The sequence below is a fragment of the Suricata suricatta genome, chromosome 14 (assembly GCF_006229205.1).
Source record: "Suricata suricatta isolate VVHF042 chromosome 14, meerkat_22Aug2017_6uvM2_HiC, whole genome shotgun sequence".
Classification (NCBI taxonomy): Eukaryota; Metazoa; Chordata; class Mammalia; order Carnivora; family Herpestidae; genus Suricata; species Suricata suricatta.
Window position 1 is genome coordinate 60,614,728 of NC_043713.1, and position 16,239 is coordinate 60,630,966.

Below are 16,239 nucleotides of genomic sequence, written 5' to 3' on the forward strand. Positions count from 1 at the left end.
ACAGAAAACATGGGTGGGCAGGCGAGCAAGTAGGTTTTTTTAAAAAGACATTTATAGAAAAATAGAGTTAAGGGATTTCTTTTAAGTCTGGAAATGCTGGTGAGGCTGGCCTGGCAACCCCTAGTGCTGGGGGGTCAAGTGAGCAAGTAGAGAGGCAGGAGGTCGGGGTACTCCAGCTCACTAGGGCCTTTGGCACATCCATAACAGCAGGCACTGGCCGGCTTCTCCCATGTGTGGTCCTGTTCCTGTCCTGAAGTAGAGAGGCGGCCAGTCCTGGGTGTGGCCCACAGGGGACATGGCTGTGACCACCCACAGTCCTTGCCTCCATGAGCCCAGGCATAAAGCAGACGAAGAAATTGATGTCAAGGCTCTAGTCTAGTATCCTCAAGCCACCGGCAACAGGAGCCCCCCAAGGTTGGATGCCGAACCCTGCCCCCAGTCTCCAGGTCAGAAGACCCAAAGTCTGAGAATCTGTTTCTAACCAGGTCCCAGGTGATATACAGAGTCCCAGACAAGATGACCAAAATGGGGCGGGGGGGTGCCAGAGTCAGGAGACAGCCTTCCTCTCTGTCCCAGGCCTGTGCTGCAGGCTGATCTAAGGGCCACAGCCCATGCCTGGTGGCCCGGGACACGGGCTCTGGCTAGGCCCAGGCCTGGAAACAGGCCAAGGCCACTGTACCAAGTGATGGCTGGGAAGGCCCAGGGACCAGGAAAGGGGACCCAGGCAACAAGCAAGGGCTCTAGTGAGTTGTAGTCAGACAGGCAGAAAACTCCATGGGTGGATACAGGTCCCCAGGCCTGAATCCCTATGGGGATCCCGAGTGACAGACCTGCTGCTACCACGAGCTGAAGTCCCCAAAACCCCGGCTGGGCTTTTTCTTGGCCACAGGGACAGCTGCACTGGTTGAGGGCTCTTCCTCTGCTACACGTTTCCTGAAAAGAGAAGACCCACTCTAGCTGCTGTGTACCAGTGTCCAGAGCTGGGAGCCCACAGCCTCCCACGGCTCCCCTCAGCATGATGTCACACCATCACATACCCCTGGCCCCAAGTCCTCAATCTCCAGCCTGCACAATGGCCCCACAGCACCTGTTGTCCTCACCACTGGCAGGCTTTGACCCACGGGTGCTGGTAAGACTGGAGGCACTGTGCAAAACGGGATAACAGCCCTCACTCCACTCACGTGGCTGCTGGGTTGATGTACTTCCCCACCCCCTGGCGGTATGTCTGGGGGCCCTGGCTCCCCGGCTTGGGCTGGCTTGATTTTACGGTGCTTTCTGGGGCTGCCTCCTCGAGCTGCGTCTTCTTCCGCTCCTCAGCAATCTGTCAGGGAGCACGGCAACAGGTGGCCTGGAGCCCCTCAGGGTGGGCAGGTTCCCCAGAAGCCCTGCCCACCCAGTGGGTGAGGCCTCCTCACCTGAGCATCAGCCTCCTCATAGGGGTCCACAAACACCGTGGTGGAGTCGATGCGGATCTCCTCCTAGCAGGGGAGGGAGGCAAATGAGGGTGGCCAGCAGAAGGCAGCAGGGCCCTCCTAGTCCACCTGCCTGATGCCAGGCCTAAGTGGTGGTCCCTCTGCTCTCCCTGAGTACATACCTTAGGGCGGTCAGTTTTGGGGTCACTCTCCACATTCTCCATGGCTGTCAATGTGTCAAAGCCCCCAACAACCCTGTGGCAGAGGGACAGGGGTAACTCTGTGCCCTATGCAGACAATCCCTCAAAAGCCAAGTCCCTGTGGCATGCCAGGAAGAGGGGCAGAGGATGGGCCTGAGAAGGTTCCATGGAGGTGAGGGGCATGGCCTGGGGAGGAGGGGCCGAGGGGAGAGGTAAGAGCAGGGCCAGCGGGCCACCTGGCTCATTCAAAGTTTTACTGAAACACAGCCACACCCATTGCTTCCATGCTAGTGCCTTTGGAGCTACAGACAGCTGAGCTGAGGGGTGTGACAGACCACGAAGCCACAAAGCTGAAAACACCATCCAGGTCTTCACAGGACAAGAGGACAGAGAACAGACATGGACCAGACTTGAGAATTGGAAGCATCCAGAGGAAAGCCTGAAGGGGATGACTTCGAGCAGGGAGGCTGGCCTGAGGCGGGGAGCGCTTGCTCTCCTCTCCGCCAGCAGGTCTGCATGGCTATGACCACAGCAGCGATGCTCATGAGGGCAAACGAGCATAGAGCCAGGCAAAGGGGAAAGGCAATAAGAGGGTCCCACTGGGGAAGGAGCCCACCCGCACCAGCACCCCAGACCTCAGCAGCGGCTTCCCTTACCGCCCGAAGATAGTGTGCTTCTTGTCAAGGTATGCGCAGGAGCGGAAGGTGATGAAGCTGGGCAAGGAAGACAGGTCATCAGGACGAGCGTGCAAGCTCCCCCACTCAGCCTGGCTTGGGCCATGGCTTCTGGGCCCAAACCAGGTGTCCCTGTCCCTCAAGAACTACTCTGGGAAGCTGGGGCTCACTCATGTGTTGGCCTTCATGCCCTGCCTGTCCAGGAGACCAGGACCCCTGGCTCCCCAGGAGAAGGTGCAGGGCACAGTTGCTTGGGAAGGAGCAGGAGAGGCTCTGCCTGTGTCCTGTCGGGCACTGCCCCAGCCTGCGGGGAGAGGCTGCTGGAGGAGCAACGGAAGACGACACCAGAGCCCACACCAGTAATGACAGCAACTGAAGGAGCAGGGACTCTGAACTGCAAGAAAGGACACGAGCAGGAAAGGGAGCAAAGACGCTAAGGAACATGGATAAATACCCATAAATGCTGACCAAGGAAATGTTCACATCTTATTTTGTGTAAAAATGTGTGAAACTTAAATGCCCAACTATACTAATGTGGGATGGTGGCACTGGGGGGCCAGCACTGGAGGATCTGTCTGGAAGGGAGGTACAGATACAAACTAGTAACTGTAGACTGAATAAATCTACTTAACAGCCATAAGTGACACGTCTAACTTCCAAATCGGGAGAAAGAGAAAAGAAATGAAAACGATTCCTTAAAAGGGCGACTAGCAAGTGCAAATGAAGGTAACAGAAAGCAATCCCGACACTACCTGGAAAGTCAGGTGCACACCTATGATGGTCCGGCTGAGGTAAAATAGTCTCCACTCCAGTGTGTGCCCTTAGAAAGACACCCCTAAGACTTCAAGGATCTGGAAAGCTCCAAGTTAAAGGATGGAAGATGTTTAACCAGAGATGAAGGCAAAAGCATTCTGGGGTAGGTAGTGGTGGACAAGGGCACGAGGCCACCCCCCCTGCAAGTGGTGTGGGCCAGGACACCATGTGATGTTACCCACATCCCCAACAACCCATGGCACGCACAGGTGGCGGAAGCACACTCCTCCAGGGACAACACTCCCTTGGGGCCCACCAGGTCTGACCCAATGAGGCCAGCGGGCAGGTGTCCACAGACCTCAAAACCCTCAACTGTGCAGACCTAAACTCTGGCCACCGAGTGGGTCTCAAATGACCTAAGAAGAAAGTGAAAAGGGAAATGCATGCTGTCCACACATACAGACTTAAATGTCTTCAGGGTGGAGAGTAAGACATGAGCCTAAGAAAGGAGTGAAAAAGAAGGAAACAAGAAGCAGCCATAATAGATGGAAACTGAGGGAACTTACATGAAGTAAAAACAGAGAAGCCCTCGTGAACCTTTAAGGAGTGTAGATTTGGCAACGGGAAAGGAGACAAGAGACCCACGAAAGCAAATTTGGAAATCTAGAGGCAGACCAGTTATATTCTGGCAAGACAGAAACTATTTAGTTGGCCCACAAAGTGGAATCCGACTAAGGAATTAGAGTGAATGATCCGCAAAAGCTGTCCTTGACAAGCTAACTGAACCAGCAGCTGACTCCAATCTAAGCTTAACCACCCGGGGCCGGAAGCGAGGGCAGCCCACTGTGTGGGCTGTGCCCTCTCAGACACCAGTTCTGCCGAACCAGTTCCGACAAGCCAGACCTGCTCCAGAGTGAAGACAGTGGCGTGAGGTCTAAACCAGTGGTCAGTGGACCATCCTTGCAGAGCGAGGACCAGCCCAGGTTTACTCCAGAACAAAGGAGTGACAGCAAGGCTGGTCAACCCAGAGGTCACTGCCACAGATTCCAAGAGGAAAGGAAAACCACAGGACCACAGTAACAGACGCTACAAGAAACGCGCTTGGAAATTGCACAGCTTATCCCAAAATGTAGGCCCAACAACAAATTTGATCAGATAGCCAAACAGCATGTTAAGCCCACGTCCTTTTCCTTACAGGCTTGAACATGAGGTGACTGGTGTTCACACCATAACAGAAGACACAACACCACCTTGTGCTAATAAACTAGCTAGAAAACCCAAGACACTCTTAACAAAAACTACTTTAGTTATAAGAGAATTTGATAAAGTACCTAGATATAAAATAGACTTTCTCCATATCTGCAAAAGAATTGGAAAAAAATTCTCATCACAAAAATATCACAAATTATAAAACCCTTAATGAACAACCTTATCCAGGATGGCAGGGGACACATTAAAAGATGTAAAACAGCCTCAGGGAAAGTCAAGCCACATTCTTAAATGGAAGAGGTCATACTTTCTATCCTTCCAAAATATCATTTAGAACCCCCATAGAGTCTGCTGTAGATAAAATGATCTTAAAATCTGGGGTGCATGGCTGGCTCAGTCAGCAGACCACGCACTCTTTATCTCAGGGTTTTAAGTTCAAGCCCCACGCTGGCTGTAGAGCTTACTTAAAAAAAATAAAATCGAGGCGCGCCTGGGTGGTTCAGTCCGTTGAGCGTCAGGCTTAGGTCATGATCTCACAGTTTGTGGGTTCAAGCCCTGCATTGGGCTCTGTGCTGACAGCTAGCTCAGAGCCTGGAGTCTGCTTCAGATTCTGTATCTCCCTCTCTCTCTGACCCTCCCCTGTTCGAGATGTCTCTCTGTCTCTCAAAAATAAATAAACACTTAAAAAAAATTTTTTTTATTAAAATCGAGACACCTGGGTGGTTCCATCAGTTAAGCATCCAACTTTGGCTCAGGTCATGATCTCACGGTTTGTGAGTTGGAGCCTCGCATCGGGCTGTCTGCTGTCAGCACAGAGCCTGCTTTGGATACTCTGTCTCCTTCCCTCTCTGCCCCTCCCCTGCTTGTGCTCTTTCTCTTAAAAATAAACATTTTTAAAAGTGATTATTTCTGAAAAAGAAAGAGAGCACAGGCATGCACACTCACACAAGTTGGGGAGGGGCAGAGAGAGGGAGAGAGAATCCCAAGCAGGCTCCACACTATCAGCACAGAGCCCGACTCGGGGCTCTTGGTCCCATGATCCTGAAGATCAAGACCTGAGCATAAATCAGAAGTGAGACGCTCAACCAAGTGAGCCACACAGGCACCCCTGTATTTAAAAAATTTTTTTTTTATTTTAATTTTTTTATTTTTGAGAAACATAGACAGAATGAGCAGGGGAGGGGCAGAGAGAGAGGGAGATACTGAATCTGAAGCAGGCTCCAGGCTCTGAGCTAGATGTCAGCACAGAGCCCGACATGGGGCTCGAACCCACGAACCATGAGATCATAACCTGAGCCGAAGCCGGATGCTTAACCGACTGAGCCACCCAAGCGCCCCAAATCCCTGTATTTTTAAGAGCTTTTTAGTCACTGATATTCCAGATGTTTTTTCTAGGTATTTCCCATTTGGCAAGACACCAGATAATATTTTTTTAATGTTTATTTTTGAGAGAGAGAGCGGGGCGGGGCAGAGAAAAAGCAAAGCAGAGGATCTGAAGCAGGCTCTACACTGACAGCACAGAGTCCAATGCGGGGCATGAACTTATGAACTGTGAGATATGACCTGAGCCGAAGTTGGACACTCAACTGACTGAGCCACCCAGGTGCCCCTGCCGTTGACTCACCTCTAATATGAGGGTGCCCATCAGAGCTCTTGTCAAGTGTGCTGGTTGGCCCCGGCCACCACGGGCACAGTGGAGTAGGGGGCTGCTGGGACTGCCTGGGTCCCAGGGTGTCCCTTCTCAAGGGAGGCCCCTTTTGTTTTTTTGTTTGTTTTTTGCACTTTATTTTCCTTTTTTAAAAAAATTTTTAATAGTTTATTGTCAAATTGGTTTCCATATAACACCTAGTGCTTCTCCCCACAAGTGCCCGCCACCATGACCATCACCCCCTCCCTCCCCCTCCCCCTTCAGTCCATGGTCCGTTTTCAGTATTCAGTAAGAGGGAGGCCCCTTTTGTATCCTGATGGTCCCCTAGCTTAGGTGACTTGTTCCAGGTGATTTCCCATAAATCCTTTACATCCTAAGCCAGGGTCCTCCTGCTGAGTGCTTCCTACAGAGAAGGTGCTCCTATAGCAAGCGTTCTGGGAAAGGCCTGGCTCCTTTCCCCGCCTCCTCCCAGGCATGTGTTACATCCTGTGGAAGTCAGGCTCTAATTCCAGATTACATACACATATACACAAACTTCCTCATAAAAAGTGAACAAAGAGGAAAGAACTGACAAAGAACAAGCAGAAACTAAAGACTTTTCAAAATCAGAAATAATGAAACTCAGGTGAACTCCTCTAACTCCCAAGAGAAGGAACGACTGAGGCCAAGAGGAATCCTGGCTGCCTGGGCACCCCCATTCCACCCAGCTGGGGACCCCCATCAAACATCCAGGAAAGTCGCCACCCCCTCCCCACTCAATGCCACCATCACCAGCACCCACACTGCACAGACTGATCTCCCCCGTCCTGCCTGCCCCACTGTGCAAGGCTCCTCCAGAAAACTGTCTTGCCGCTGCCCTGCAGGCAGCCGCCCCCCTACCCCTGCCCCTCCCAGGCTGTTCCTCTCCCCACACTCACTCCTGGCGGGCCTTCAGCCCTCGCCTTTCCATCTGACACAGGGCAGTCAGGTCTTTACTTCCAGCCCATTCTCACCCCCTCAGCTGATCTGCTAGGACCAGGCTGAGTGTCCCAAGCATCTCACACCTCAGTGTTGCAAGTGGAATTCTCACACTTTCACTGGGTCTCCCCGTTTCTAGAAATACACTACAAGTTCTAGCCACCACCCTACCCCACACCGTGCCCTCTCCCCACAGCCTGGGCCAGCCACACCCACACCTGCATCTGCCTCCTGCAGCCTTTCTGGGTCTCTGTGTAACCACCCACGTCTCTTCTCCCATGGGCACGTACCAGAGGCACACACACACTCGGTGCTCCCCCCACAATGCTGCCCACTTTCTGGTGGGATTCAGGTTATATATGCTCTTTAGGGTGAGGCTGAGATGGAGAACCCACCCACAGCTCCCCGCTGACTCACAATTGAGACTTGTTAGTGTTGGGCCCTGAGTTGGCCATGCTGAGGATACCCCGGCCCGTGTGCGAGAGGTTGGGCCGGAATTCATCTTTGAAGGCCTTTCCCCAGTACGACTCCCCACCTGGAAGAGGAAGCAGCATGGCTGGCAGCAAGAACGACTGGGTCCCGGCTAAGTGCAGCCAGCAGGAGGCAGCCCAGCTCTGGAAGTGTGTGCTGAGTCCCACGGGGTACTGCCGAGGACCTCAGAGGGCAGCCCTGGCCCTGAGAGACCCTCAGCACTGTCTCCCCATGCACCCCTACCAGCCCTCAGGCCCCTCAGAGCCCCTGCATGGGCCCAGACCCTGAGTACAAGGAGTAAAGGGTGAAAACCACAGGCCATTACTGCTCACACCACATGGGGTGAGGGAGCGGCCTGGGCCCCAGGAGCCAACAGGCAGAAGGGGCTCGATAGGCAGCAAGAAGGCAACATGTTGCTGTTCATCACCCATCCAGGCCTTACAACCATCTCAAAATGAGAAAACGGAGGGATGTGCCTGAGGTCACACAGCAGGCTGGTGGCTGCTCTATCAGATTCCCATCTGGAGCCCTGAGCACAGTCCGTAGCCACCTACCCACTCGTGCCCTATGAAGGAGCCAAAGCTGCAAGGGTAGCCCCCATACCAGTACCTACCTGTCCCTGTGCCAGTGGGGTCTCCCCCTTGGATCTGCGAGGAGAAACAAAGCCAGTCAGTAAGCTGTACCCTGGAGCCTGGGGCCCTGCCTGGCCCTCCAGCCACTGCGCACCGCCACTGGCTGAACGAACTCCCCACCTGCCCAGTGGGCTCAAGGGCGTTCTTGCTGAGGACAGGGCCCTCCCACGCCACTTCTCTGCACAAGCCACGTGTGGCCAGGCTGGGGGCTCTTCAGGGTCAACCTACAGGCTCCCTGCCCTGAAGAGAAGGGGCTCACAGGAATGACTCCCAGGAGTCACCTGCAAGCTTCGCCCTGGCCAGGAGTCATATGGTCTCTGTAGGGGAGCAAGTTTGCGGCCACTGCTGACTCTTGTCACTCACCACAAAGTTCCTGATGGATCTGTGGAAGATGGTGCCGTCATAATACTGCTTCTTGCAGAGCTTGATGAAGTTTTCACAGGTTTTTGGTGTCTACAAAACAGCCCAGATCCTTCTGTGAGGCAAGAAGCTTCTGACGCAAGGATCACAACCACCACCCAGCGTCCTTACCGTGCCGGGGCGATGACTGGCTGCCCAGCCCGGACGTGGTAAAGAAGGACCCGTGAAGCTGAATGACGAAGACACCTGCTTCTGCCATGACCCTGAGCAGGGGCCGTGGAGTGACACTTGAACAAGTCGGGGGCAGGGGTGTGTGTGTGGAGCCTGACCCCTTTCATGTGAGGGGTGTGCACATAGCTGCTCAGCGCACAGCCCAAGGAAATGCAGTGTACCGCTAACAGGGTCCCTAACAGAAAGGGAGGTGGGGGCACCATACTTTCTAGGGACCAAGTAGAATTTTCTGCCTCAAGCATATGCCAAGGGCAGCTACGTATTTAAGACCCTGGCAAAGGGGGAGGGGATAGCAGCCACCCACCATGTCGCAGTGCAGCTCCAGGTTGAGGTCGCCCTTGTTGGTGTGAAGCCGCACATAGCCCTTCTTCTTCACAAACTGGTAGCGCAGCACATCCTCATCGATGGCAGCTGCAAACCAAGGCCTGAGCTCTGAGCTGCCCTCCAACTGGGGCAGGGCCACCCCACACTGGGCTCTAGGGCCCAGGACACAGCCCCAGCTCTGGGGGGAGCCTAAGCGTCTGCCCGGGCGGAGCATAGGCTCAGGGGAGCCACAGTGGCAGGACAGGGTAAGTGTATGGGCAGAGGGATGAGGAGGGGCTCGGAGGTTAAGGGGGTACCAGAAAGCCTGGACACAGTAGCCTGGGAGGGACAAAGGGGATGGTGGGGACCTGGCAGGCTGAGAACGTAAGAGGAAGGGGTGTGGGGATAGTGCCAAGGTGGGGGACGTGGGCTGCAGCCCAAGGCAGGCAGCCCCAGAAGGTGGAGGGAGGACCTCCTACTCCCGGCCTAGCCCACAAGGCAGCCTCTGCCACCCCACACAAACACACTTTCGAATTTTCTGCCCCAAGCAGAAAAGGGCCCGTCGCTGCCTGACCACGCCTGAGTTGCCTGAGCACTCACTGAAGGCCAGGCACAATGAGTGATGCTCCAGGGGTGCCCTGCCCTTGGCTGCTATTAAGCAGCATTGCTGGAGATGAAGGTGCAAAGGCAGCTACCTGCTTCGTGCGTGGTCTCTGGAACCATGGCAGTGGAGGTGAAGGAAGCGCTGACCTTCCCAGTGGAATAGTGCGCCTGGAGACGAAACCACATGGGTGTTAGTAGTGCCCTGGGAGGCTGGGGCCCCACTGTTCAGGGCCTGCTCGGTGCCCTTCCTCCAAGAAACTGTCCCTGGCGGGCGCCCACAGAGCCCAGCAGGGACCTCCTGGGGGCTGGGCGGACTGCAGCAGCCTCTTAAGAGCCCATAGACTGAGGGGGCCGAGCCAGGGTGTCCCCAGCACAGGTCCCCACCTGTGCAGGAGGCAGAGGCCCAACTGGCCAAGGCTCTCACATAAACTGAAACCCTGGAAATAAGTAGAAAGTGGTCACTCCTGGTGTTCACAGTACCAGGGATTCTAGTTCTTTTGCTTTTTACAGTAAACACAATGCCTTTTAATCAGGAAGAAATAGGCCCCAATAGGTTCTATTTTTGTCCAAGACATTGGGGGAAAAAGGCGTTCTCCCCATCAGAGATCGGCTAAGCGCCGTTGTTTTAAAGAGATGGAATTATAAACCACCACCTTTCTTTTCTTACTTTTTGCAAATTTTGCTGGATAATTCTTTAAGGATGGAGCCTCAAAGCCCCCTCTATCCTCCTCATCCCCCACAGCCCTACCTCAACAGGCCTTGTGTGTGGCTCCCAGCACCCCACCTGCCCCCCCTCTCAGCCTCCTGAGGCCCATCCTCAATGGAGCCCTCCTATGGGCCTCCAAGGGGCACATGGGCTCTGAGGGGTCCCAGGGAGGTCCCAACCTCCCTCCAAGTGTATCCCAGGGCCTCCACCAGGACCTCTGAGGGGCTGGGCCTGGCAGGCTGGTTGAGCCAGCAGCTGTGTGGCCTGCTGCCTTACTCACAGCATTCAGTTTGTCCACTTTCTTCTTCTCTGGGACTTTCATGGTGGCAGCCAGAACCTCGTCCCCTTTGAATTCTTTGTAGAGCTCCTGCAGCGTCTCTCGGGTCTCAGCGTTTGTATTTTTCAAATAATAAGATGGGTCCTGTTTGGCCTTTTCTTCATCTATAAAACAGCACAGTGGTCCTAATCAGCTAAGCCCCCAGCAATGTCCCCAGATGTGCACAACAGGGACAGGAGGCCAGAGCCCACTGTGACGGTGGAAGCCCAGGCTAGGGCACAGGCTGGGCAACCTGAACCTCTGTCACAGTGACGCTCTCCTGGTAGCTACAATGAAGAAAAGGGTGTGCGGAGGAAGAGAGAGCGAGGAAACGGCTCACAAGAGTGGCAAGTTTCCTTGCAGTCAGCTCTGGTCTGTCCCTAGCCGCAACCTGGCCCCAGGGCTGCGGCTCATACACAGGCCCGCACCAAAAGACACTGGGGGCAGCAACCAACCAGCTGAGCAGAGCCCAGTCACACCCCTCACTGACCACCTGTCCCCACAATGGGAACAGAGCAAATTTCTAAGAAGTGAGGGGAGGACCTGGGAGAACAAGAGGCCTAAAAGGACCCTGGAACAGGGTCTTGAGTGGGGAAGAGGGGGTGGCTGGGTCTCCACGGCACGAGGCTGTGGGCACCAAGCATACTGGCCCTAGCTGGGACACCCACCACAGATGCCCTGGGGGCGGGTGTAGGCCAGCAAGCTCCCGCCAACCTCAGCACAGAAGCTAAGTGTAGCCGGTCTGGGCCTGAGCAAGACCCCTCGATGCTCCAGCCCCTGGACAGGTGAGAGCAGAAAACACTGGCACCCAAGCCCCAGGCACCCAGACCAGCTTTGGCTGCACCTACCAGGATCTGTTATTTTTATGTTGTTCTTCACGTGAAAGAAGTTGGAGACATTGAATTTGTCCAAATTGGTGGGGTCCTGCAGCAAAAGGAACACACGCAGCACAGTCAGCCAGGCAACAAGGGGGTGGGCAGGTGGCCTGGGTGCTGTGGCCCAGAAGGAGAGGCCAGTGGCGGCACAGAGATGTGGGGTGTTGAGCAGGAAATGGAGGGCTGTGTGAGGGGTCAGGAGAGGGCTCTGCCTGAGCACAGCCACAAGGGGGAGGGGGGACAGTGGCCCAAATGGCTCGCTGCTCTCCAAACTGAGTCCCCTTCTCCCTGCACACAGATGGCAGCATGCCTCGCACTAGGCAGTCATGGGACAAACTGAGTTTCATCAAGGGGATGACGGCAGAATGGGCATCCACCTCAGCCTCCCACACGCCACGCTCCCTTCAGCCAGCTGCCACAGACCCTGCAGCACCTTGGGCCCCGGTGATGGCAAACCCACCCTATGGGAGGGAATGTGCATGCACCTCTATTGGGGACACGACAAGCCCTGGATGGGAGGGCCCACAGAGGCCACCCCCTGAGTTTCTAAGTTCAGGTCTTTCAGGAACCCACTCAGGGCTCTCTGACACTCAGAGGCACGCCCTATACTCAGTGCGGGGGTAGAGCACACACTAGCCCATCCTCTCCCACTCGGACACGGAGGTGGCTTCTTTGGGGGGCAGAGAGGAGCAGCCTTGAGGCAGCAAAGGCGGGCGCTGGGAGAAGAGATGTGAAGCAGCTGTGCGAAGGCCCAGGCCGCCAGAAAGCAGGGGTGCTGCCAGGAGCTGAGGGCAGCTGGGAAACCGCAACCAGGCAGGTCGCAAAGCCTGGGTGGAAAGGTGGGGCTGACAGAGGATGTCACGGTCCCTCCTGGGAACAGCAGTGGGAAGGGGACACCTACCTGGAGAGTGATGATGTCCTGGCGAGAGAAGGGCTCATCTGTCAGCAGGTCTCGGAAGTTCTTAGCCTTGATATTTAGCTGCTCCACTGCCTACAGCCAAGAGGGAGCCCACTGTTATGGTGCTGGCCCCAGTGTTGGCACCGGGAGCCTGGAACCCACAGATGACTGCACCAGCCCAGAGGTGAGGAAAAAGACAGGACCCACCAAGGGCTCACAGCAGTGACCCACCACTGAGGGCAGAGCTCGCTGAGCCTAAGAGACTCAAACTCAGCCATGTGCGGAAGGCTCACTAAAGGACACTCTCATGACACACATCTTATGTCAATAAGCAGGTGCAACAAGGCCAGCCATGCATCTCTATCAAACCCTTTCCACCAAATCTGTGCGCTCTTTGGGCAAAAGTGACCCCTGGAGCCCTTAAGGCAGCACTGGCCACCAGGACCCTGCCAATAGCCGGTGACAGGTCTGAAAACAGCTCAGGGAGGGCTTCCCTGCAACATGGGGGCCACACTCTGCTGCTGTACCCTGCGCTGGCACACCCGGAGCAGGAGGATGGGTGTGGAAATTGGGGCCTCCTCACCCTCAGACCTCCCCACCAGCCTGCATCCACTCTTCCTGGGGACTCCACAAGGATGCGGTGGAGGGGGTCTCTGTGCTCCCCTGGGCCCCAGGCCTGCCCTCAGAGCACAGGTTTCCCACAGGGCCCAATAAGTGAAGACAAAGATGGCAGGAAGGACTTCTGAGGTACAGAAGAACTGGCCAGGTTTCAGGTCTGGAGGCCGCAGGAAGGGCACACCTCTTCCTGACTGTGCTGGCGGCTCTCAGAATGTAGACTCCATGGGGACAGGCTGTGCCCACCACGCCCACTGCAACCTCAATACCCGCCCAGGGTTTCCCTGGAACATACACCTGAAAAGCCTGCATGCGACACAGTTCCCAAGAACCCACCTCATAGGTGTAGACATTGCCCGTGGTCCTGACAGCTACGATGTGAGTGCTATTGGTGAACACAGTGAACAGCACGGGGCAGTGGTACTTTCCTAGAAAGAAGGCTCATCATCAGGGAAACAAATCAAAACCACAATGAGATACCACCTCACACCAGTAAGAATGGTTAAAATTAACAACTGAGGCAACAACAGCTGTTTGCGAGGATGTGGAGAAAAAGGAACCCTTTTGCACTGGTGGTGGGAATGCAAACTGGTGCAGCCACTCTGGAAAACTGTGGAGGTTCCTCAAAAAATTAAAAATAGAACCGCCCTATGACCCAGCAACTGCACTACGAGGTATTTATCCAAGGGATACAGGTGTGCCATTTCAAAGGGGCTCATGCACCCCAACATTTATAGCAGCATTATCAACAACAGCCAAAGTATGGAAAAAGCCCAAATGTCCACTGATGGATGAATGGATAAAGGAGATGTGGTAGATGTATGCACGAGCGCGCACGCACACACACACACACACACACACACACACACACACACACGATGAAGTATTACTTGGAAATCAAAAAGAATTAAATCTTGCTGTTTGCAACAATGTGGATGAAACTAGAATGTATTATGCTAAGAGAAATCAGTCAAAGACAAGTATCATATGGCTTCACTCATATGTGGAATTTAAGACAAAACAGATGAATATAAGGGAGGGGAAGCAAAAATAATATAAAAATAGGAAGAGGAACAAAACATAAGAGACTCTTTTTTTGTTTTTTAATGTTTATTTATTTTTGAGAGAGTGAAAGAGAGAATGTGAGTAGGGGAGGGGCAGAAACAGAGGGAGACATAGAATCTGAAGCAGGCTCCAGGCTTGGAGCTGTCAGCACAGAGCCCAACGTGGGGCTCAAACTCACAAACCATGAGATCATGACCTGAGCCAAAGTCAGACACTCAACCAACTGAGCCACCCAGGCGCCCCTAACAGAAGAGACTCTTAAATACAGAAAACAAACTGAGGGTTGCTGGAGGGCTTGTGGGTGGGGAATGGGCTAAAAGGGTAAGAGGTATTAAGGAGAACACTTGTTGGGATAAGCACTGGGTGTTATACGTAGGGGGTGAGTCACTGGACTCTACTCCTGATATCATTATTGCACTACATGCTAACTACCTTGGATGTAAATTATAAGTAAATAATGAATGAATGAATGAATAATGAATGAATAAATGGGAGAAAGAAAGAAGGGAGGCAGAGAGGCAGGGAGGAAGGAAAGGAGGGAAGGAAGGAGGAAGGACACACAGAGACCAGAGAAAGGCCCAAGGTCAGAGAAAAGGAGGAGGCAGAACCCTGTGTCAGCATGCCCAGAGTGGAGGCCCAGAGGGACAGTGAGATACTCAAGCCCCCTCCTCCCACTTCACTGGGAAACTCCTCGTCTTCCTGCAAAACCCAACCACCAATTGGCCTTCCTAGCCAATCCCCAGCCGCTGCTAACCACCACCATCCTGGCCCCATCCTCCATCTCAGACCTTGCCACATTCCCTCACCTCTTGTGCCCCTCACCTAGTTACTGCAACAAACTCCCACTGCCCTCCCTGCCTCTGTCCTGCCAACTTGGCACCAGGCAGCCAGGAAGCCTATTCAAGTAAGTCTCAACTGAGAAAAAAGGCAGGAGAATATTTGCAGATTAAGAGACTTAGAGAAATATCAAAGACACGGATTTGTGTAGCCTATAAAAAAATCTTGAGGGGGGGGGCACCTGGGTGGCTCAGTCAGTTGAGCATCCAACTTTGGCTCAGGTCATGAGCTCATGTTCATGGGTTCAGGCCCTGCGTCAGGCTCTGTGCTGACAGCTCAGAACCTGGAGCCTGCTTCCAATTCTGTGTCTCCCTCTCTCTCTGCCCCTCCCCCTCTCATGCTCTGTCTCTCTCTGTATCAAAAATAAATAAAACATTAAAAAAAATTTTTTTTTTAAGTCAGACAGCCCTGAGTGGATGGGAACGAAGCTGGGTGATGGTGTGGGGCAGGAGATCACTGTACTAACTCTACTTTCATGCGTCTGAGGTTTTCAATTAAAAACAAAGCAAAATGGGCATCTGGATGGCTCAGTCATTTGAACGTCCAACTTCTGATTTCAGTTTGGGTCATGATCTCACAGTTCATGGGTTTGAGCCCTGTGTCAGCGTGGAGCCCACTTGGGATTCTCTCTCAATTTCTCTCTGTCCCTCCCTCGCTTGGTCATCCACACTCTGGTTCTCTCAAAATATATGAACTTAAAAAAAAATAAGCAAAAAAGGGTGCTTACTGGTCACAATTGTTAAAAAACAAAACAGGTGAAAGGTCAGACATGTCTTTCCTCTCTGGCTGGTATCTGAGAGTCCTATGGCTGCCTGGACCCTGCGTGACTGCTCAGCACCATCCCCAACCCTGACCCCTCTGACCGTAGCCCCTGCTCCCACCCCTTGCACTGTTCCAGCAATGCTGGACTCCAGGGCCTGTGCCCTGGCTGTGCCCCTGGCCTGGAATGCTTTCCCCCACATCCCCACATGCCTCCTCTCTCATCAGACTCCCACTCAAACCCTGTCACTGGGTCTTCCTATGACTCTCTCTTCCCTCATCTTTAACTTCAGTTGGTGGCAGAAGCAGCATCTGACACACAAAGGTGATCTGTTTTCCAGTTTCCTCCCTAACAATACCAGCAGCTGTTATTCCAGAAGGGCTCCAGCCTGTTCTGCTCACTCCATGTGGTAGGTGCTCAGTAAATATTTGCTGAATGAGACACACACTGTGGGCCTCTCTGACTCAGCCGATCTCAGAGAGGAAGATCTACAGCACTCGGCCACCAGTCCCTGACCTCCAGGGGCTGCCCACCAAGCACTGTGCTTCTGCCTTGTCGACGCCCACTCACTCATCGACAGTGAACCAGCACCTACTGTGGGCCAGGCTCTGGGGTGAGATAGGACTGCCAGGCCCCAGCTTCCCGTGTTTCAGCGTCTCCCCAGAATGCACATTCCCGGTGAGCAGAGACAATCTCCACCATGGCATCTGCATG

At 53.9% G+C, this 16,239-nt stretch overlaps 1 protein-coding gene across 3 annotated transcripts in view; it reads right to left on the bottom strand.

Moving 5' to 3' along the window:
• Positions 1-16,239, bottom strand: part of PPIL2 (peptidylprolyl isomerase like 2) — a 29,333-nt gene that overhangs the window by 1,418 nt on the left and 11,676 nt on the right. The window contains exons 7-21 of one of the 3 annotated variants that reach the window (XM_029922866.1): positions 13,200-13,291; positions 12,252-12,341; positions 11,324-11,399; positions 10,440-10,600; positions 9,546-9,621; positions 8,852-8,958; positions 8,320-8,409; positions 7,938-7,971; positions 7,271-7,388; positions 2,269-2,325; positions 1,595-1,667; positions 1,416-1,478; positions 1,182-1,321; positions 831-933; positions 31-250 (exon numbers count right to left, since the gene is read on the bottom strand). In XM_029922866.1, the coding sequence (XP_029778726.1) occupies positions 837-933; positions 1,182-1,321; positions 1,416-1,478; positions 1,595-1,667; positions 2,269-2,325; positions 7,271-7,388; positions 7,938-7,971; positions 8,320-8,409; positions 8,852-8,958; positions 9,546-9,621; positions 10,440-10,600; positions 11,324-11,399; positions 12,252-12,341; positions 13,200-13,291 (1,274 nt within the window). In that variant the 3' untranslated portion in view covers positions 31-250; positions 831-836. Of the gene's footprint in view, positions 1-30; positions 934-1,181; positions 1,322-1,415; positions 1,479-1,594; positions 1,668-2,268; positions 2,326-7,270; positions 7,389-7,937; positions 7,972-8,319; positions 8,410-8,851; positions 8,959-9,545; positions 9,622-10,439; positions 10,601-11,323; positions 11,400-12,251; positions 12,342-13,199; positions 13,292-16,239 lie in introns of those variants that run through there. The other 2 variants (XM_029922867.1, XM_029922865.1) reach the window with 2 other exon arrangements.